The following is an 18,084-nucleotide window of genomic DNA, read 5'->3' on the forward strand; positions in this document are numbered from 1 at the left end:
CAAATTTTAAATCTCGCATTTTTAACACTGGCAAATGTAAATTGATGTTATAAACCTGTATGTATAAACCTTAATCCTTTTTTAGAATGGGTGCTTATTGTATCATGTGACTTTTAAAAACATTTTGCAAGAATAAATTGTTTAGAAAATGATTCACTACAAACTATAATTACTAAACGCTGTGAACTATTTTATAACAAAATGAATAAACAAAAACCAATTAAAAAGATTCGTCTAAAAAATAACAGTTTCAACCAATATGTATTGTAAAAATGATTAAGATTCTAATTCTAAAAAATATGCACAAATAAAAAATACATTGTCAATTAATCTTTTCTAAATGTATTCCAAAAAATTTGCAACACCTTTGAGAATAATCTTTTCATGGTACTTCAGAGTAAGTGCGTCAACAGTTAACAATCAACTGACGAAAAATCTACATACATTGATCCTAAATATAATGCACATCGCCTCACCCCACATATTCTCAATTAAGTGGAAATTTTCTCCGAATTCTTTAGGGGTATGCGAGCATTTAGAAACCCATAAACATTCAAAATCAACGAATATTTCGTACACTATTTCGATCAATAAAGTTAACACATACAAAATCAGTGTTCCTTATAGCAATTGCCAAAATTTCAACGATAGATGTAGTCTGGTATCATAGATTTAACGCGATTCAAAATGGTCGTTGTTTTTGAGTGACAATATATTCCATGTGAATTTTCGAAGACGATATCCGAACATTAACGAGTCAAATCGCAAAAAAAACGCTATGAAATTGGCCAGCGGAAAACAAATTATGCCAATAAAAACGCTCACAATGTTTAGAAAGTTCGTAATTGTTTTATCACAGAGGAAACAAAGTCACGCAGATGATAAACTGACATTTGCAATCCCTTATCCCACTACCATTCCGACGCGCCTACTTCTGGATAATATAAAGGCGTTGTTATTTGTTTAACCGTTGCCATTGTAGTTTCGGGTATTTTCTGAGCATGATAAGTTGCAGAAATTGTATCTTTGTTTGTTCTCATCGACGTTATAAAGACCCCTACTCGTTGGTTGGAGTTTCGTGGTTCATTCTCATTTCTTGTCTGTTTTTCAGAAGTCTTTCCGTGCGAACTAACAAATTCTGCTTTTAAAGTAACCATCGAATCAGCGGTGTGAATACCTTTGTTTGCATGCAGCTGTTCTTGAACGAAGTTTCTGTCTTCGACGATTGGAATTAAAGCTGTCTGTATTGCTTTCTGTTCTTGTCGAGCCCGTTCTAGCATTTGCTCAAGTTCCTCACATTTATCTTGTACTTCGTTCGTAGTGTGTATGATGTTCGTCTTTGCTTCCAGCTCAATGTGCATATCTGATTCAATGAGGCTGATGCGGAAATTTAAGGTGTTCAGTTGCCTCTCGACTGCAAATCGTTGTAATTTATTGCGTTCATATAAAGGTCGCATCTTTTGGTACAAGTTTTTGTCTTTTCCCTCAGCTGCCCGTGTAAGTCGCTCTTGGAGTTCTGTCCTCTCGGAATTCAGGACTTCAAGCTTTTCTTCAAGTTGGCCTTTGGAATTTTTTAAAATATAAACAGTCTCTGCTAAATTGCCGGCCCTTTCTTCCCGTTGCAATAGTTTTGTCAGCATATCAGCGTTTGATTCCAGCTGCGTTTCACTGATTTGAATTTCGTAAGACAATGCATTTAATCTTTTGTTCATTTCCTCTTCCAACTCGTTAAGCTTATTCAATTGTTCGTTAAGATCTTTGGTCTTTTCGTCGTCATTTTCAAGCCATCTTTGGGCCAACCACGCGGCTTTCTGAAACTTCATCAAGACGTCTGGAATTATTCTTACTAAATTTAAACAGCCCAATTCTCGAATTTTAAGGTGGAAAACCGGCGTTTCACTATCCTGCCCGAGTAAAACAGGATCGAGAGAATTTTCCTGGTCAAGGAGATAGTCTATTCGATCTTTTAAATGACTAAGTCTGGCCGCAAGTCGTTCAATAACGGTAGTGTCATACAAATGTTTGATATTCTGGAATTGTCGGCTTAAAGCGATCAGCGCGTTTCTCGTTACGATCTTTCTTCGTTGCGCATGCTTCGAATCGGCATCAAATCTCGCGGACACATTTTGGGCACCAGCGAGAACTGACGTCATTCCACTCAGCGCACTCATTCCGCTATAGCCGCTATCGGTACTGCGTGCGGACATTGCGCTTCTTGTCGTCATTTCGGATAGTTCGTCTTTTCCGGACACGTCAAATCCAATATTGTAGAAGTACCGAAACAATGGCGTATAAATACGGTCAACAAAGTTGTCCCGCAGGTTTCTTGTATAGTCCAAGAACTGGAAGAACCAATTAAAGTACTTTACAAGTTTCTCTTCATCCTCTGTCATTTCGACGTGCCGATGTAACTTTTTGCACCGAATGAGCTTTTTTAAGTCCGTAAACATCTTCCGGACTTGCCCGATCGTTTTGATCTTTCTTCTGTCGATTACCGTCCGCTTGCACAACGCGGTAAACATGTGGTACATGGCATCAACGTTGAATTGTTCGAACGATAGGTATACTTTGTCTTCAAATGATCGTATTTGGTCAAAGAGAAATTTGCTTCGGTACTTCGATTCCATTTGAAGTAATCGGACCTGTATTGTAATTTGAATGTTATTGCTTTCTTTTATCAATTGCGTATATGCTTCGCAAAAAAACACTTTTTTTTACCATTTTTAAATGTATATTTTTTCCAGTGTAGAAAATTAAACAAAATATTACTTTATTTGTGAAATTTTCATCACAATCTATCTGCAACATTCCAACATATTTATTTTAAATATTTGAAATAAAATACACCAACAGAAACTTCAAACGATCCTTTCCTTATTTGATTATTTAAATGACCTATCTGATTAATTGATTTTACCTGTAGGATGTCACCTTTATAATCAGTGCTACGGCGTTTGTTCGACATGCCATCCTTTTCTTCTCTGAAATCAATACGTATATTTGTAATAACTTTAAATTGGTTTGTTTTTAAGGCTTGAACACTTCTTATTCTTGTTCATATGCTAACTTTATTGTTACATGCTTATTGTATTGCCTATTTGAATTAATGTAAATTTTCAGCGTCAGTCTGTCTTTGTTTTATTTAACTAAACATGCCATGCTAGTACGTTCAAATAGAATAAAACTATTTCGGACGTCTCTCTTTTAGACGATGTATCCAATCAAACAAAAATCAATTTCAATATAGCGAAGTTGAACACTGCTTTGTTCTACTTTTCAATTATTGAAACATTCAACTGATTACAAAGTAAATATTTAACCCATTTATGCCTAGTAAACTTTCCCATCCTTCTAAATTGGATCAATTTATTTCCAAAATTACGCTGGGTCTACGCTGTTTGCCAAGGCATTTTTTCTAGACGCTAGGCATAAATGGATTAAATTTGGTTTCAGGTTGCATTCTCAAACTGTTGCAGTGCCGTGATCAATTAAATTATTTTAAAACAAAAGAGTACATATTAACACGTACCGTACGTGTTCATCTTGATTCAAAATTCATAAATACTTGGTAAATGTTAACCAGATGAAAAATTGATGAACAATGAGCTATTGAATATTTTTTTAAAGATCTGATTCGTTAATTGGATATTGTGGAAGTTGTACATAAAATCTCGTCCATATATACAGTAACACGGTATCTAGAGTGTCTAAAAACATTTCCTATCGATTATATGCTCAGTTGTTATATTACATACTTTGTACTCTACAGTCCTAATGCTAAGCACATTTTGTCAAAAGAAGTATGGCTGCTTGTTTAAAATTGCGTACCTGTGTATACGAATAAATGAAATAAATATTGTTTAAACCACCTGCTAATAGTGGCATTTATGTGTTGTATTTACAGAAAAAACTGGCCTAACGGTCACTTGCGAATAACGGTCAATTGCAGACAACGTTCAGTCTGGATTCCCCGCGACAAAAATCCCTCTATATTACACTTGAGAATAACGGTCAATTGTCCATAACGGCCAACGGACAGTATATTTCACTCCGAGAGTCAGTTGTGTAAGCATATGTCAGCATATGTTTTTCTTGTGTTTGAACTCGGCATAGTTGATCATCAAGTTAATGATAAGCATCGCAAATCAGGACAATCTATTCTCAGTAACGCTGAGCATTGCAGTATGAGACACTAATTTCAGAAGTGTTTTTATAGATTTATTTCTTACGAATGTGAAGTGACAGCACCCATCTAAATCACGATGTTAACCCTTTGCATGCTGGGAAATATGTCGTCTGCTAAAATGTCGTCTGCTGAATTTCTAAAATTAGCATTTTCTTCTATTTTTTCAAGGCATAGTATCAGAATAGCAAACAGTTTTGATCTTGATGAGACGCCACGTTCTGTGGCGTCTCATCTGGATCCAAACTGTTTGCAAAGGCCTTCAAAATTCGGTTCCAGCACTGAAAGAGTTAATGGCATTAATTAAATTAACACAACATTTTGATAAATTGAAATGTAATTGGTAATAACACATCGGGGATATGTCATTAAGACCTTTGTGTTAATGGAAACCATTTATAGCACTTTATATGTATTAACATTTACAATAAGACTCGACTATTTCATTACTGTAATCAATCATAATTTGGCATGGTACGATAACAAAATCACAATAGATATACACATGTACAAAACAGATTGTAAAAGTGAAGTATATTGCAAGTCCAGTGTGATATCTATGTTATAGTCTGATGAAATTATGTTTGCATTTTCTTTTCTTCTTATTATTATTAGTATTAATATTATTTAGTATTATTGATTATATTGGGTTTTATATTGCATTTGATTTTAACATAATAATGCATTTCAGATTCCATGTCAGTTTTTAATTATAAAATTAATAAAAAACAATTTTTATGTTCATTTAAATGCCTCATACAGTATGAGTGCAATGCGTTCAGTTAGAACGTTTTAAGCAGTGTTTGGTTTCAAGTAACCGTGCTTCATTCCTTCTTTTAACCCTTTGCATGCTGGGAAATTTGTCGTCTGCTAAAATGTCGTCTGCTGAATTGCTAAAATTAGCATTTTCTCCGTTTTTTTTTTCAAAGAATACTATCAGAATAGCAAACAGTTTTGATCCTGATGAGACGCCACGTTCTGTGGCGTCTCATCTGGATCAAAACTGTTTGCAAAGGCCTTCAAAAATCGATTCCAGCACTGAAAGAGTTAAAACAATGAATCTTTTTTCGAGTTATATTTAATATGAGTAAGTTTACCATCGTTATGTATAAATGCGTTTGAACGAACGTGTGCGTGTTATTTGTTTACGTCTGAAAATTCAATTTTTAAATATTTTATGATAGATCAAAAACTGTCTTCTGACTTGTGATAATTCCATCAGTTGACAAGTTAAATGTGTCTTTATAAAGTACGAACTTATTGATTGCAGTCCCCATTCATGCAGTGAATTGAAAACCTATTTAGTGCATACAAACTTCATATGGATCCGAATTAACATTAGATATCATTTAGGAAATTGATTTAAATCGGTTTAATACTTATCAATAGCGTTGATTTATTTGTGGTTGAACGCATTGCATTTGGGGATTTTAATCGGTCGAGCTGGTGACTGTACAAAAGAAGAATTTGATTTATTTTTACGATTTTCATCTGCGATTAAAAAATATATTTATGTTCTGCGCTATATATTCCTTTATGGTCATAAACAGTGCGATGCAAACATAGATACCACATATCGTCAACAACAAAATATTATAAAATCCAAAACAAACAAGAAATTGCACATGTATGTTTACACCTGTTTACATTTGTTATGTTTTTAACCCATTTATGCCTAGCGTCTAGGAAAAAAGCATTGGTAAACAGCGTAGACCCAGATTTGACGCTGCATGATGCGGCGTCTCATCTGGGTCTGCGCTGTTTGCTTAAAGAAATTTCTGTAAGAAATATTCTAAATATAGAAATAAATATACTAGACAGCCCCAATTTGGAAATAAATTGATCCAATTTAGCAGGATGGGAGAGTCCACTAGGCATAAATGGGTTAAGGAAAGCAATCAAAGCAAACGCTCCAACCACACTGTATGTAAATATAAATGAATGTATATATTTATATATCTCTCGATTTATCATAAAGATGTTAAGAATATATATTTAAATGACTGCTTGCTCGTTATGGTTTAATAAGTATAGATAAAATAATAAAACAAATCAAAAGATTTCGTCTTCATACAGGTAACAATAATATATTACATTTTGCAACCGATTTATTAAAACTATCACACGCCTCTATTACTATGCATAACTGCTACGTACCCATAGTATGTGACCGTTATAATCGGTCTTGGTAGAAATCCGCTTCCCAAGTGCTTCATTTTAATTTTTAAATTTACACACATTAATAACCATTTTGTAAATTATCAGTCAACTGTATTTTCCGATTTTGTTGTAATGTTTCATTAAAAGAAAAATACATAAAGATGCCCCTAACTTCGGACGAGGTTCTTTAAATGCGTAAGTCCTATCGAAAAGTAAAAAATTACTGAATATCAAAACAATTTGGTACCCGTGTTTTCATCTCTGTCGATAAATCACAGCGTGCTTTTAATAACGCGTTTTGATTCTGAAAGCTTTTCTAAATTGATGAATAAACTCGCTACGTCAACCATCGGATTAATCAACACAATTTGAAAATTATTTGTTTACTACTTAAAACTTAATTTAAAGTACATTTCCATGTGACATACTTTAATGCTTAAAGTAACATTACTATTCAAAATCAACGAAAATTGCGTACAATTATTCGTAAAATAAACTTAACCAATTAAAAATCAGTGTTCCTTATGGCGATTGCCGACATTTCAACGTCAGATGTGGTATGGTAAAATAGATGTTTGTAGATACAAAAATGCTCGTTTTTATTATTGTTTTGCATATCTATTCATACGACACATGAACACTAAAATGGTGTTCGTGTGTCGTATGAATAGATATATTCGCGGGAATTAATTGTGGCCACAAATGAATAAAAACGAGCATTTCAAAAATCTATGTAATCATACCACATCTAGCGTTGAAATTTTGGCTATTGCTATAAGGAACACTGATTCTTAAGGTGTTAACTTTATTTTACGAAATACTTAACGGAATTTTCGTTGATTTTGAGCGTTATAGAGACTTTAATTTGGTTTTATAGGGAAAATACCACAAACATTTTCAAATTGTACGCTGTTATTTTAAAAATCTCGCGCCTGTCATTTCTATAACATTTTAATAGTGACATGATTTAATCGTATTTATATATTTTGCATTGTATATTTATTCTATTGACATATTCAACTACCTGACCTGCCATTGTCATATTGTTTTACGTGTTCTTCACACAACATGTTGCTTTGTCTAAGTAGACAATAATGAAAATTGAAACAAGAATTACACATACATAATATAGGCAGTAATGATGTTATACTAAATCACATTGATGAAGGCTCCAAATGTTTATTATGTCTTGTTATTTACAATAAGTTCTTATCACGAAAAGGAAATAAATGGGTGAATTATAAATATAAAGTTTCATGGAATAAACAGATATGTTTATAAAAAAAGATTCTAGCTGATTGTAAGTATGTTATATTCAAATATTTATGTTTTCCATATATTTTGCTTTTTTTCGACCAGCAACTCTTTAAAAGCATAAACCTTGCATTGTACATTGCATTATATAGTTTTTTTTATTTTGAAAATTGAAACAATTGAAGATACATGTACGATCCAATAAAAAATAGTTTATTAAATCAGCAACTTACCTCGAGAGTTTGGATTTAATCGACGTCATTTTCAGCTGTCGAAACGAACGTTTCCAATTAATTGCGTGATCAAGCAACTACCATACACAATTATTACGTGAAACGATTTCGCAAAGTTCTGTAAATACATGAAATTACGACTGTTTTTTTTCCAAAATACATAAGCTTTTAAACCCTTGGGTACAAATATATCCGTCAGATGGATCGAATTCGACTATGCTTTGATTGTTATATACGAAAATGGTGTCATAATAGTTGATTATTTACCAACATTCCATAAATCAAAGCTCATCAATGGTCTATTGAAGCTAGATAGAACAACCCATATAGCTGCATTTGTGGGATAAAGTAAATAAAAGTGATGTCCTCGGAGTACCGATGACAATACATTCTATTGTCGATAATCAAATAATTTTCTTTTTGCCAATCAGAAAAATTCAATAGAGTCATATTGCTATCGAAAGTTCAATATCTTCCCATCGGTAGTGAATCAATAAAAGGAAAAAAAATAATTGAGCTGATAAAATAAAATGTTGAATGGTTTTTAAGACGATAAAATGCTCATTATCGTTAAGTTTATTTAATCATTCACGGGGGACGTATGATACTTCGGAGGTGCATTGATTTGTTATACAGAATTAAGCGCTGATCACGACCCCATTGCCGTTTTTGATGGAATACTCACAACTACTTCTTATTTCCTTTGTTAACTTCTGTGAGATGTCCAATATCACGTCCAATATATACTTAACTGAATTCACGAGGCCCGTGTTTATGAATATGTACAATTTCAAAGGTTAATTGGAAATAGGATGTTACTTATGCTTAACGGAACTAGAGCATATAGCACACATTTATTCGTTGATAATTAAGATATGTCTTGTAATATTTGTAATGATTAGCTGAAGAAATCTTTCTCAAATTAAAATCCATTGCGCTGCATAGACACAGCCCCGGGGGCCCTTTCATAAACGATCGTACGACAATGTTCACTTACGAGATAATTTTGTAATCTTAATAAGTAGACGAACTAGCTCGCTATGCCCGTCAAATATATACGGCGCTAGAGATGCCAATGTAAGTAATTAAGTACTGCAAATTTATGAACATATGATATGGACTTTAGCAATTATGCATCTTCGAAAAGTGTATCGTATCGTTAAATTTAATTAATGTGTATTACGATGTTTATTGAAACAGCCGCCAGATATCCTCTTGATCTTTTGATAAGGAATGTGAAAAATACGAGCATACACTATTTATGTTCCCGATCTGCGAAGGGTTCTGGTCACGTTCCGTAACCAGAGGGTTTTTATCCCAATTTTGTCCCTTAACTTGTTTATACTGCCTCTGTCTGATAATAATCGTACAAATATCCTTTTACTTAATGTGTATTTGCGAAAAGAAACACTCTGTAACCAAATACTTTTCCGACTTGTTCTTTGAGTTTGTTTTATAGCACGTGTTTTATTCGTATATGAGGAACTTAAACTGTTCTTCTATACACGTAAGTGTAGCTGAATATAGACTAAAAGAATCCTGTAAAAAGTCCTTAAAATTCATGAAGTTCGCTTTTAGTCCCTCTTATGGAATGACCGCTTCCCCTGCCTGTAATACCAAAACATAATCACGCGCAGGGTTTAACAACCTCCGCGCAGAGATTTGACTGGAACCAGCATAGCTGGATCAAATCCCTGCCTTCATAATCAACCACGTGATGACTGCCTAACCACGTGGTATTTCAATTTTACAGTTGTTATTTTAACTTTTTTAAATATAAATATTTTTTTTTTAATTTTGAACGTAAACATATAGACTATTTTCAAAATATATATGAAAATGATAATACTTTTCATAATACAATACTTAAAGCAAAAAATAAAATCCTACCAAATCTGGTAGGCTTTTCTTCTGATGGCAAAGATTGTTTGTGAGAGCAAGGAACGACAACTCTGCGTTGAGATTGGGTTTTTAATAAGGTTAGGACTAAGCGACCCTGACCTTCAAATACGCGACAGAACAGCATGAAAACCAAAAACAGGGGATACTTTTCTCATGATATAACCGATAAAGGTACTGATAGCGGAATAACATGTGTAAGTTTCATTCGGGGAAGCCTCCATGAAGGTACGAACTCTTTGTTTAGCTACTGACAGGGGTGGTTCCAGTATTTCTGGTTATTGGGAGGGGGGGGGGGGGGGGGGCGGGGGGCGGGACATTGACGATTTGCTGGGGGTCCAGCTAGGGCCCCTGGTGGGTTCTCCACGATTTTAGTGGTTTTGAAGGTTTTGTCAACCTTGTCTAAAGCATGTCACCCCTTATGAACTTTTATCAAAGAATCTTGTTATAATGCCAACAAAGCGCATAGTTTATACGTAATACGGATGGATATAGCCGGAAGAAATGCTATAAAGAAGAACACACTGCCGGTTATCAGGCTAGTGGGACATTTAGCGATTGTCTGTGATTAGTGGGAAATGTTGTGTACGAAAAAGAAGAAAAGTGAGTTTAAATAGGATTTAGAACTTGTTATGTGTGAAATATCAAATGAATTGACTTTACTTTGGCGATTTTAGGGGCGGCGTACGCCGCGTCCGCCCCCCCCCCCCCCCCCCCCCTTGGAACCGCATTTGACAGATATATAATAAAAATAGTACTGAGACGAATTATCAACTATCTTAGAACCAAGAAGCTCAGCTTCTAACCAACGTATGAAGTACGGGACGACATCGGATGTCAATGGGACAAAAAACTGCTACGAAGAGATGTTTGTTTATAACGGCTTCATTTATACTAAAACCAAGTATTCATTAAGTATGTTGCAAGATAACGTCATTAACAACACATTGGTTAACAAGCATAGTTCGTTCAGCATATAAGGAATTACTTTTCTTGAAATTTAAAACAGCTTAACAGACCCAGTTAGCGAAAGTGTCACAAAAACATCTTTGTCTTTTTTACTCGACGCGTTACATGAACTTGAGAGTTTCGTTTGGACGTGAAAATAATTAACACAAATTAAAATGACAGTAAAATTGTAGATACATTTTATTACGAAATGACTTTTAATAATTACAAAATGACAAATTAGTAACAATAACTTTTTCACTTCATATCAAGGATTTTGACAAGATGGGTGTTGTTTTTATGAATTTCGTTTTGGGCTGAAGCACAAGAATGTATTTTGTATTCACCAAGTATAATTGTTTTCGTAGAAGTTGTCTTACGTCGCCTTATCGTTATGAAAACAACAACAACAACAATAAAATAAAAAAGAACGTTCACAAAGTGAAAAATAACATTAAAATATATTATAAAAATAAATATAAATATATATTATTAACTACACAATATAATTCATAAGTAATACAATACAACCATATTCAACATATTCCCATTCAAGACAGTTTGCTATATGAACAACAACAGCAAGTATTTTGTGTACTAAAACACCTGGCGGACGCTGTCAGGTTTTTTGAGGTCTACATGGCCTTGATGTCCCTGAGTCTGTCCTAGTTTACCAATTTTCCATCATAGCGAGCCAGAACAGCATGTTCATATCGAACGGTTGTTGTTGTTGTTGCGGTTGTGGCCGGTAGCCCAACGCAGCTAGGGGACTCTGTGCATCGTAGGCTGACCGACCTGCAAATCCTGGAAACAATACACATTCACGTGAGACTCGCTCTGGAATTTATCAAACAAAAACACTGGTTGAATCATTACAGCTGGGGTCACCGCCTTGGAGCGGTAATAACTCGATATATTCAAAATATACGCCACCTATATTTTGATATGACGAAGCTGGTCTCTTTCTTGAAATTGTAAAACTTATTGAACGCATGGTATTGATTTCATAATACAAACCTGCTTTAGCCTCATATGACGAAGCTGGTTTCTATCTTGAGATTGTAAAACTTAATGAACGCATGGTTTTGATTAGTTTCCGGCACAACGGCCATAGGTACATATGCGTCACGCTCTGTGAATACGGGGTCTGATTCATGTGCTTACCGGCTTATCAGGTACAACCTTTTCCGCTGTTATGGTAGTTGTCGTTTTAAAGGGGCCTTTTCACAGATTTTTGCATGTTTTTAAGTGTGTCATTAAATGCTTAAGAATGATAATTGTAAACATTGGAATTAAAAAGCTCAAGTGAAAAATCGAGAATATTTTTTTTTTAAAGAAAAAAAAGTAACCCACAACTGGGTTCGAACCACTGACCCCTGGAGTCCTAGAGTAAAAGTATAAACCATTTAGACCATTCGGCCATCCAGGCTCACTTCATGTTGAAAGTATTTTATACTTTATATAAGCAGTCCTCGTAGTTATACAAAATATAACGACAACAACAGAACTCTCCAAACTATTCAATCGTTTCGCGTTGCAACGCTTTATAACTTTCAGGTTTTTTAATCGTCAAAAGATGCATATATTGGCTATTTTAGAGTTTGGTAAATGTTATGTTCAGTATTTCTGTTTCCTCACAAATATCATAACTAAAACGAAAATTTGCGAATCTGAAACAACTTTTTTAAATTTCACCAAAACGTGAAAAGGCCCTTTTAATGGGGCCTTTTCACAGATTTTGTCATGTTTTGAAGTTTGTTATTTAATGTTTTTTATTGATAAATGTAAACATTGGATTTAAAAAGCTCCAGTAAAAAATCAATAATAAAATTTAAAAAAAAGGAAAAAAAGTAGCTCGCTGCATGGCTCGAACCAGTGACCCCCGGAGTCCTGGAGTAAAAAACAATTAGACCGCTCGGCCATCCTGCCTAGTACGTGCAAGCGACGTATTTTATACTTTATATAAGCAATCTTCGTAGTTTCACAAAGTTAAACGACAACAACAGAACTCTCCAAATTATTCAATCGTTTCGCGTTGAAACGCTTTATAATTTTCAGGTTTTTAAATCGTCAAAAGATGCATAAAATGGCTATATTAGACCATGGTAAATGTTCAATATTACTGTTTCCTCACAAATATCATAACAAAAACGAAAATTTGCGAATCTGAAACAACTTTTTTCAATTTTGTCAATTTACCAAAACGTGAAAAGATCCCTTTAAGTCAGTCTCTTCTGAGCGAAAATCCAGTTGAGGCGAAAAGTATTGCCCCTGATTAGCCTGTGCGGACTACACACACTGATCTGGGACGACACTTTGCGCACATGCAGTAGGCCCCGTATTACCAGAGCGAGACTCATATACATCTCCAGCTATTTTCTGGACAACTTATCAACACCGTGCGTTCATGTTTTAACAATTTTATCAAAGTGACCAGATTGAGCAGCCTTTAATTAACCCATTTATGCCTAGTGGACTCTCCCATCCTTTTAAATTGGACCAATTTATTTCCAAAATTAGGGATGTCTAGTACTTTTATTTCTATATTTAGAATATTTCTTACAGAAATTCCTTTAAGCAAACAGCGCAGACCCTGATGAGACGCCGCATCATGCGGCGTCTCATCTGGGTCTACGCTGTTTGCCAAGGCCTTTTTTCTAGACGCTAGGCATAAATGGGTTAAGAGATGTTCGTGTACTGCTTGTCGTGAATACTGTTTGTATAGTCAACAAGTTAACCTTGACCAATGTGCTTAGAGTTGTTTTATTGTTTCAATCGTAAGAATGTTTTGCATGCCAGTGACCGGTCGAATTAAGTGAACAGCAATACACATTCGATAATTAACGATGACATATCGGTATGCAGCAGCAACAATGTCCGACAAGCTGACATTTATTCCAAAAATGAACGTATGTTTTATGACATGGTTTATTATCTGTTTAGTGAGCAACGACATTTTATTAGGATGTAAATACCTGTCAAGAATGAACACATCACTGTGCGGTTAATAATAATAGTGTAATTACTACAATAATAATACACAAGTAACGTAATTACAGACAGCGGTGTAGTTTAGTCATATAATACCATGCATATAGGATTTAGAATATAATGTTAAGGGAATGTTAAAAAGGGTAGAAAAAAATATACGTATGTGGAAACCCGTTTTTAAAAGAAAAAAAAACACAAGAAGGTGTGAGAAGGTTGTACGTACGACGTAATTTAACGAATGTATTTTTGTTAGACGAGCTAATGGTCCTTCGGTATTAATAACCTTGCTGTGTCTATTTAACATGTTTCTCGCGTTAAAACGTCCCTTTTAATTAAATATGTGTTTGCAAGAAATATTGGGCGTAGCCACTTGCTTACATACCGGCCTCCTTATTTCATATCGGAACCTGTCTTCATGTTGAACGCCATAAATAATGTTAGCACGTTTTTGCATATTGACAGTAACACGACATTGCCATTATCAACGACGATGAATTTGTGGCTTTTTATGTTAAATAACATACACGGCTAGGTCATCACAACAAAACAAAATGTGACTGCGTTTTACAGCGCGTCATCCGATGCGACTGTGCAATACACCTATTGGCCATTCATATGTTTATAAACGACTGTATGGTGAAATCCTTCTTTCAACAACATGCGAATCTCAGGTAGAGAACAACCTTGAGATAAGATGCACTTTTATTTAAATTTATAATGTTTAGCGCTTGTTTACATCATAATATGAAATGGTTCAGTGTTCATTGAATGGACATTTACGTACCTCTATTATGCAAATATTGTAGGCAAGAAAATAAACTAAACATACATGGATACGCGGTATTTTAACAGAAATTTTGATATTTAATACAAGCTTATGTAAAACGAATTTCTCTGGCAAATAAATTGATCATATTACTTAGCGTTTGATCAATGTGTCCACTAGTCTTTAGTCGAGGATATATCTTCTAGATGATAATTAAGTTGATATGACTCTGGTATTTATATATAAGATAGTTTTTGCTCGCTGGTAGTTTAATAAAATAATTACTTTTGCCTTCTTATTAAATAATATGGTGAAGTTCACAAACATACATATGTAAATATTTTCCTAAAAGCATTATTATAGTGTTTGGACTGCATAAAATGGGTTTAAGATTGATGCTAACCCTTTCTGAGTAGTGCGAAATGCTTAATACGTATTCGTTAACAATTGATACAAACTTTCTAGAAAATATTTTCTATGATCGAGCGTTATTTTAATTTTAATGAATTTTGTTTTTGGTTAAACACCATTAACGTTCATAGCAAATGTTACCGATGTACTAGTTCTTAAATTTATTTTCCTAGACCGCAACTTAAATTTATATGAAAAGTAAAGCTTTTGTAATGGTACCTTTATTTTAGGTAAATCACCAATAAAATACAGGGCAATACATACAAGACGATATTAAACATAAAATAATAAATGTCTTTTTTCCTGAAAGACAGCAAACGAGTGCATTAATGAATGTACGTTTACACACAGTGTTGAAATAATACAAATGCTTAAAGGGGCCGTCCAACAGATTTTGGCATGTATTAAAGCTTGTCATTAACTGCTTTAAATGCTTTATATTGATAAATTTAAACATTTGAACTAAAAATCTCCAGTAAAAAATAAGAATACACTTTAAAAATAAGAAGAAAAAAACGTTAACCTCCACAGGGCTCGAACCACTGACCCCTAAGAGCCATGGAAGCTCTGAGTAAAATGTCTCCTAACTTTACCACTCGACCATCCACGCTCACGAAAAATTCGGAGGTATTGTTGAGCTATATAAGCAATCCTCGTAGTTTCCGAAAATATCGATTCGCGTCGAACGACGTTTTAATCTGTTGGACAGTCCCTTTAAAGACCTTTGACACTAGAATACAGATACATGTACAACGTGAACAAATGTTTATTAACATTAATTCGACCGACCCTTCCTTTTTAGTGGTATTGCAGGTTGAGTTTTGTTCATATTTATTGAAATCACACAAATAACTTTTAAAGGGAGATAATACGATTTTTTATATGTGTTAAATTGTAATTTATTGATAAAATATGTTACAATAACACAATAGTCAAGAAAAAATATACAATGTTCAAAGACGAATTTCATAAAATGCAGCAAAGACAAATTAGCGCCCGAGCCGATTGTGACGAAGATATTTCGTAAATATTTTCCTACAATAACCGAAGCATTCGTCTTTTTTATTAGGATCGGAGTTAGTGTTCGTGTGTCGTATGAATAGATATCGTTGCCGGAAATTAAAATGATCCGTAAAACTAAATTTAGATTTACATCGTACATACATGATATACATGCTGGAAATTTCGACTGTACAGACATTTTCGATTTTTTTCAGAAATAAATATCTGGCTTATTTCGCATTTTTCGACACATGTTCTTCTTAACTTTTATTTTAATTTATATTGCAAAATATGTATAATAAGTTTTTTTTACACATTTTATATAAATTCATAAATATTTGACAATCTCGTTTAATCTCCCTTTAAATTGACTTACGACAAGGTGAAAAAATTATGCAGAATAGAGATTAAACAGATTTCTGCATGGTATTTCAGATTCCTTTTGAAATGTGTATTGTAAAAGGGTACAACACAGTTATGCCAGACTATCTAGACTACTTTTTTGTCAATTTTTCTTGGGACAATTGTTTTTGGCCTAATTTAAGAATGCTTAATTCGCTATTTGTAGTGGAAAACACTATTCATGATTTGCTGCTTCTTAAATAAATATTGTATTAAACAGAAATATACCATCTTTATATTACTTGTTTGTTCTTATCGAGTTATTTTTAAAACCTTCACGTTTGTACATGATGATTGAACCCTTTTCATTGTAGTCTGTGTTTATTGTAACATTTTATATATGTATTGTACCGATGCATTTAGACTGTAATTTGTTTACTTTTGTGGTAAAGGGACCTTTTCACCTTTGGGTAAATTGACAAAATTGAAAGAAAAGTTGTTTCAGATTCGCAAATTTTCGTTTTAGTTTTGATATTGTGAGAAAACAGTACTACTGAACATTTATTGTATCAGGAAGGATGACCAAGTGGTCTTAGTGGTAGACGTTTTACTCCAGGACTTCAGGGTTCGTTGGTTTGAGCCCTGCTGAGGGTTACTTTCTTTTCTTTTTTTAATTTCATTCTTGATTTTTTGCTGGAGCTTTTTAGATCCAATGTTCACATTTATCAATATAAAGCATTTAATGACAAACTTCAAAACATGCCAAAATATGTGCAAAGTCCCCTTTCATGGTCACAGACGTTTTCCCGATGTTCAAATAAAAACTGGAATTAAACTTACCTCCTTGTGCGGTCGTGAGCGCGACGCATACCGCCACCAACACCAAACACGCGATGAGTATCTTGTTCATTATGTCAGCTAAAAAGTAATGAACACAAACGTTCTAAAAGATTTTATTGAATCGATAATTAACTGTAAAACTGAATCATTTAACGCTTTTTACGCGATTTTATATGTAAAAATAATAAAATATAATTTTTGTTATTATTATTATTTATTATTATTATTATTATCATGATTATTATTATAATTATAATAATTATTATTATTCTTCTTCTTCTTCTTATTATTATTATTAATCATAAAGCACATTTCAGATATTCAAACTGTATACAGAATCAAACTGGACTTACCTACGAAACGGACTGTTCGAAATCAATTTGTGGAAAACGACTGGGCCTAAATATATCTGACTACTCCTAAATATATCTAAACAATAATAACTATGAACCGAGGGAGTGCGTTTTATACGACCATTAAGTTGCCAGCGCTAATTACAAAAAACACCTGAGTAATGTTAGGATGACAACATGATAAACACTTTCACTTGATTTATGGTGCCCCACTTGTTTATGCGTTTATTACATTGTCGTTATAACAGAGGGACCAATTTCGTTTACCGAAGATGCAATTTACCGTCGTTCATAAATTATTTTATCATGCTGTCAGTAGTAATCGTAATAGAAATTATGTGATGGTACTCATAGTTACACCGAGTTTATTGACTCGAGAGATGATTATTATTACTTCTGATGTTGTTAGCACGACTAATGGGGCACATGTAAACAATAGCGTGATACCTTTTTATGTATCACCATATTGGTCCAGCAAATTATTCGACATCTATAAAGCTTCATTAAATAGGAAAGAGGACAATGACAACGAACGAGATGACCCTGGGTTATGGTTAGGTAAGGGTTATGGATAGGGGTCGGGTTAGGGTTAAGGCTAACCCTTACCCAAACCCGACCCCTAACCCTAATCATAACCCTTACCCACTAACCCCCCATGCGCATTACAATACCAGGCCTCGCTCGTGGTCGTTGTCCGCTTCT

General features: G+C 34.0%; 1 protein-coding gene and 1 long non-coding RNA gene across 2 annotated transcripts; both read right to left on the reverse strand.

The window, feature by feature from the left end:
* Positions 1 to 593: 593 nt before the first annotated feature.
* On the reverse strand, positions 594 to 7,859 carry LOC127854602 (uncharacterized). The gene is made up of 3 exons (XM_052389666.1): positions 7,831 to 7,859; positions 2,918 to 2,981; positions 594 to 2,642 (listed from the first exon to the last, which is right to left on the reverse strand). Exons 1-3 carry the CDS (start codon positions 7,857 to 7,859, stop codon positions 912 to 914), a joined length of 1,824 nt encoding a protein of 607 aa, XP_052245626.1. The 3' UTR covers positions 594 to 911.
* A 2,776-nt stretch (positions 7,860 to 10,635) lies between these two features.
* Positions 10,636 to 17,454, reverse strand: LOC127856285 (uncharacterized). Its single transcript, XR_008037938.1, has 3 exons — positions 17,383 to 17,454; positions 17,030 to 17,107; positions 10,636 to 11,481 (listed from the first exon to the last, which is right to left on the reverse strand). It is a non-coding gene; the product is annotated as an uncharacterized LOC127856285 (long non-coding RNA).
* Between the last annotated feature and the right edge of the window lie 630 nt (positions 17,455 to 18,084).

This window comes from Dreissena polymorpha, chromosome 13 (genome assembly GCF_020536995.1).
Source record: "Dreissena polymorpha isolate Duluth1 chromosome 13, UMN_Dpol_1.0, whole genome shotgun sequence".
NCBI classification, from domain to species: Eukaryota; Metazoa; Mollusca; class Bivalvia; order Myida; family Dreissenidae; genus Dreissena; species Dreissena polymorpha.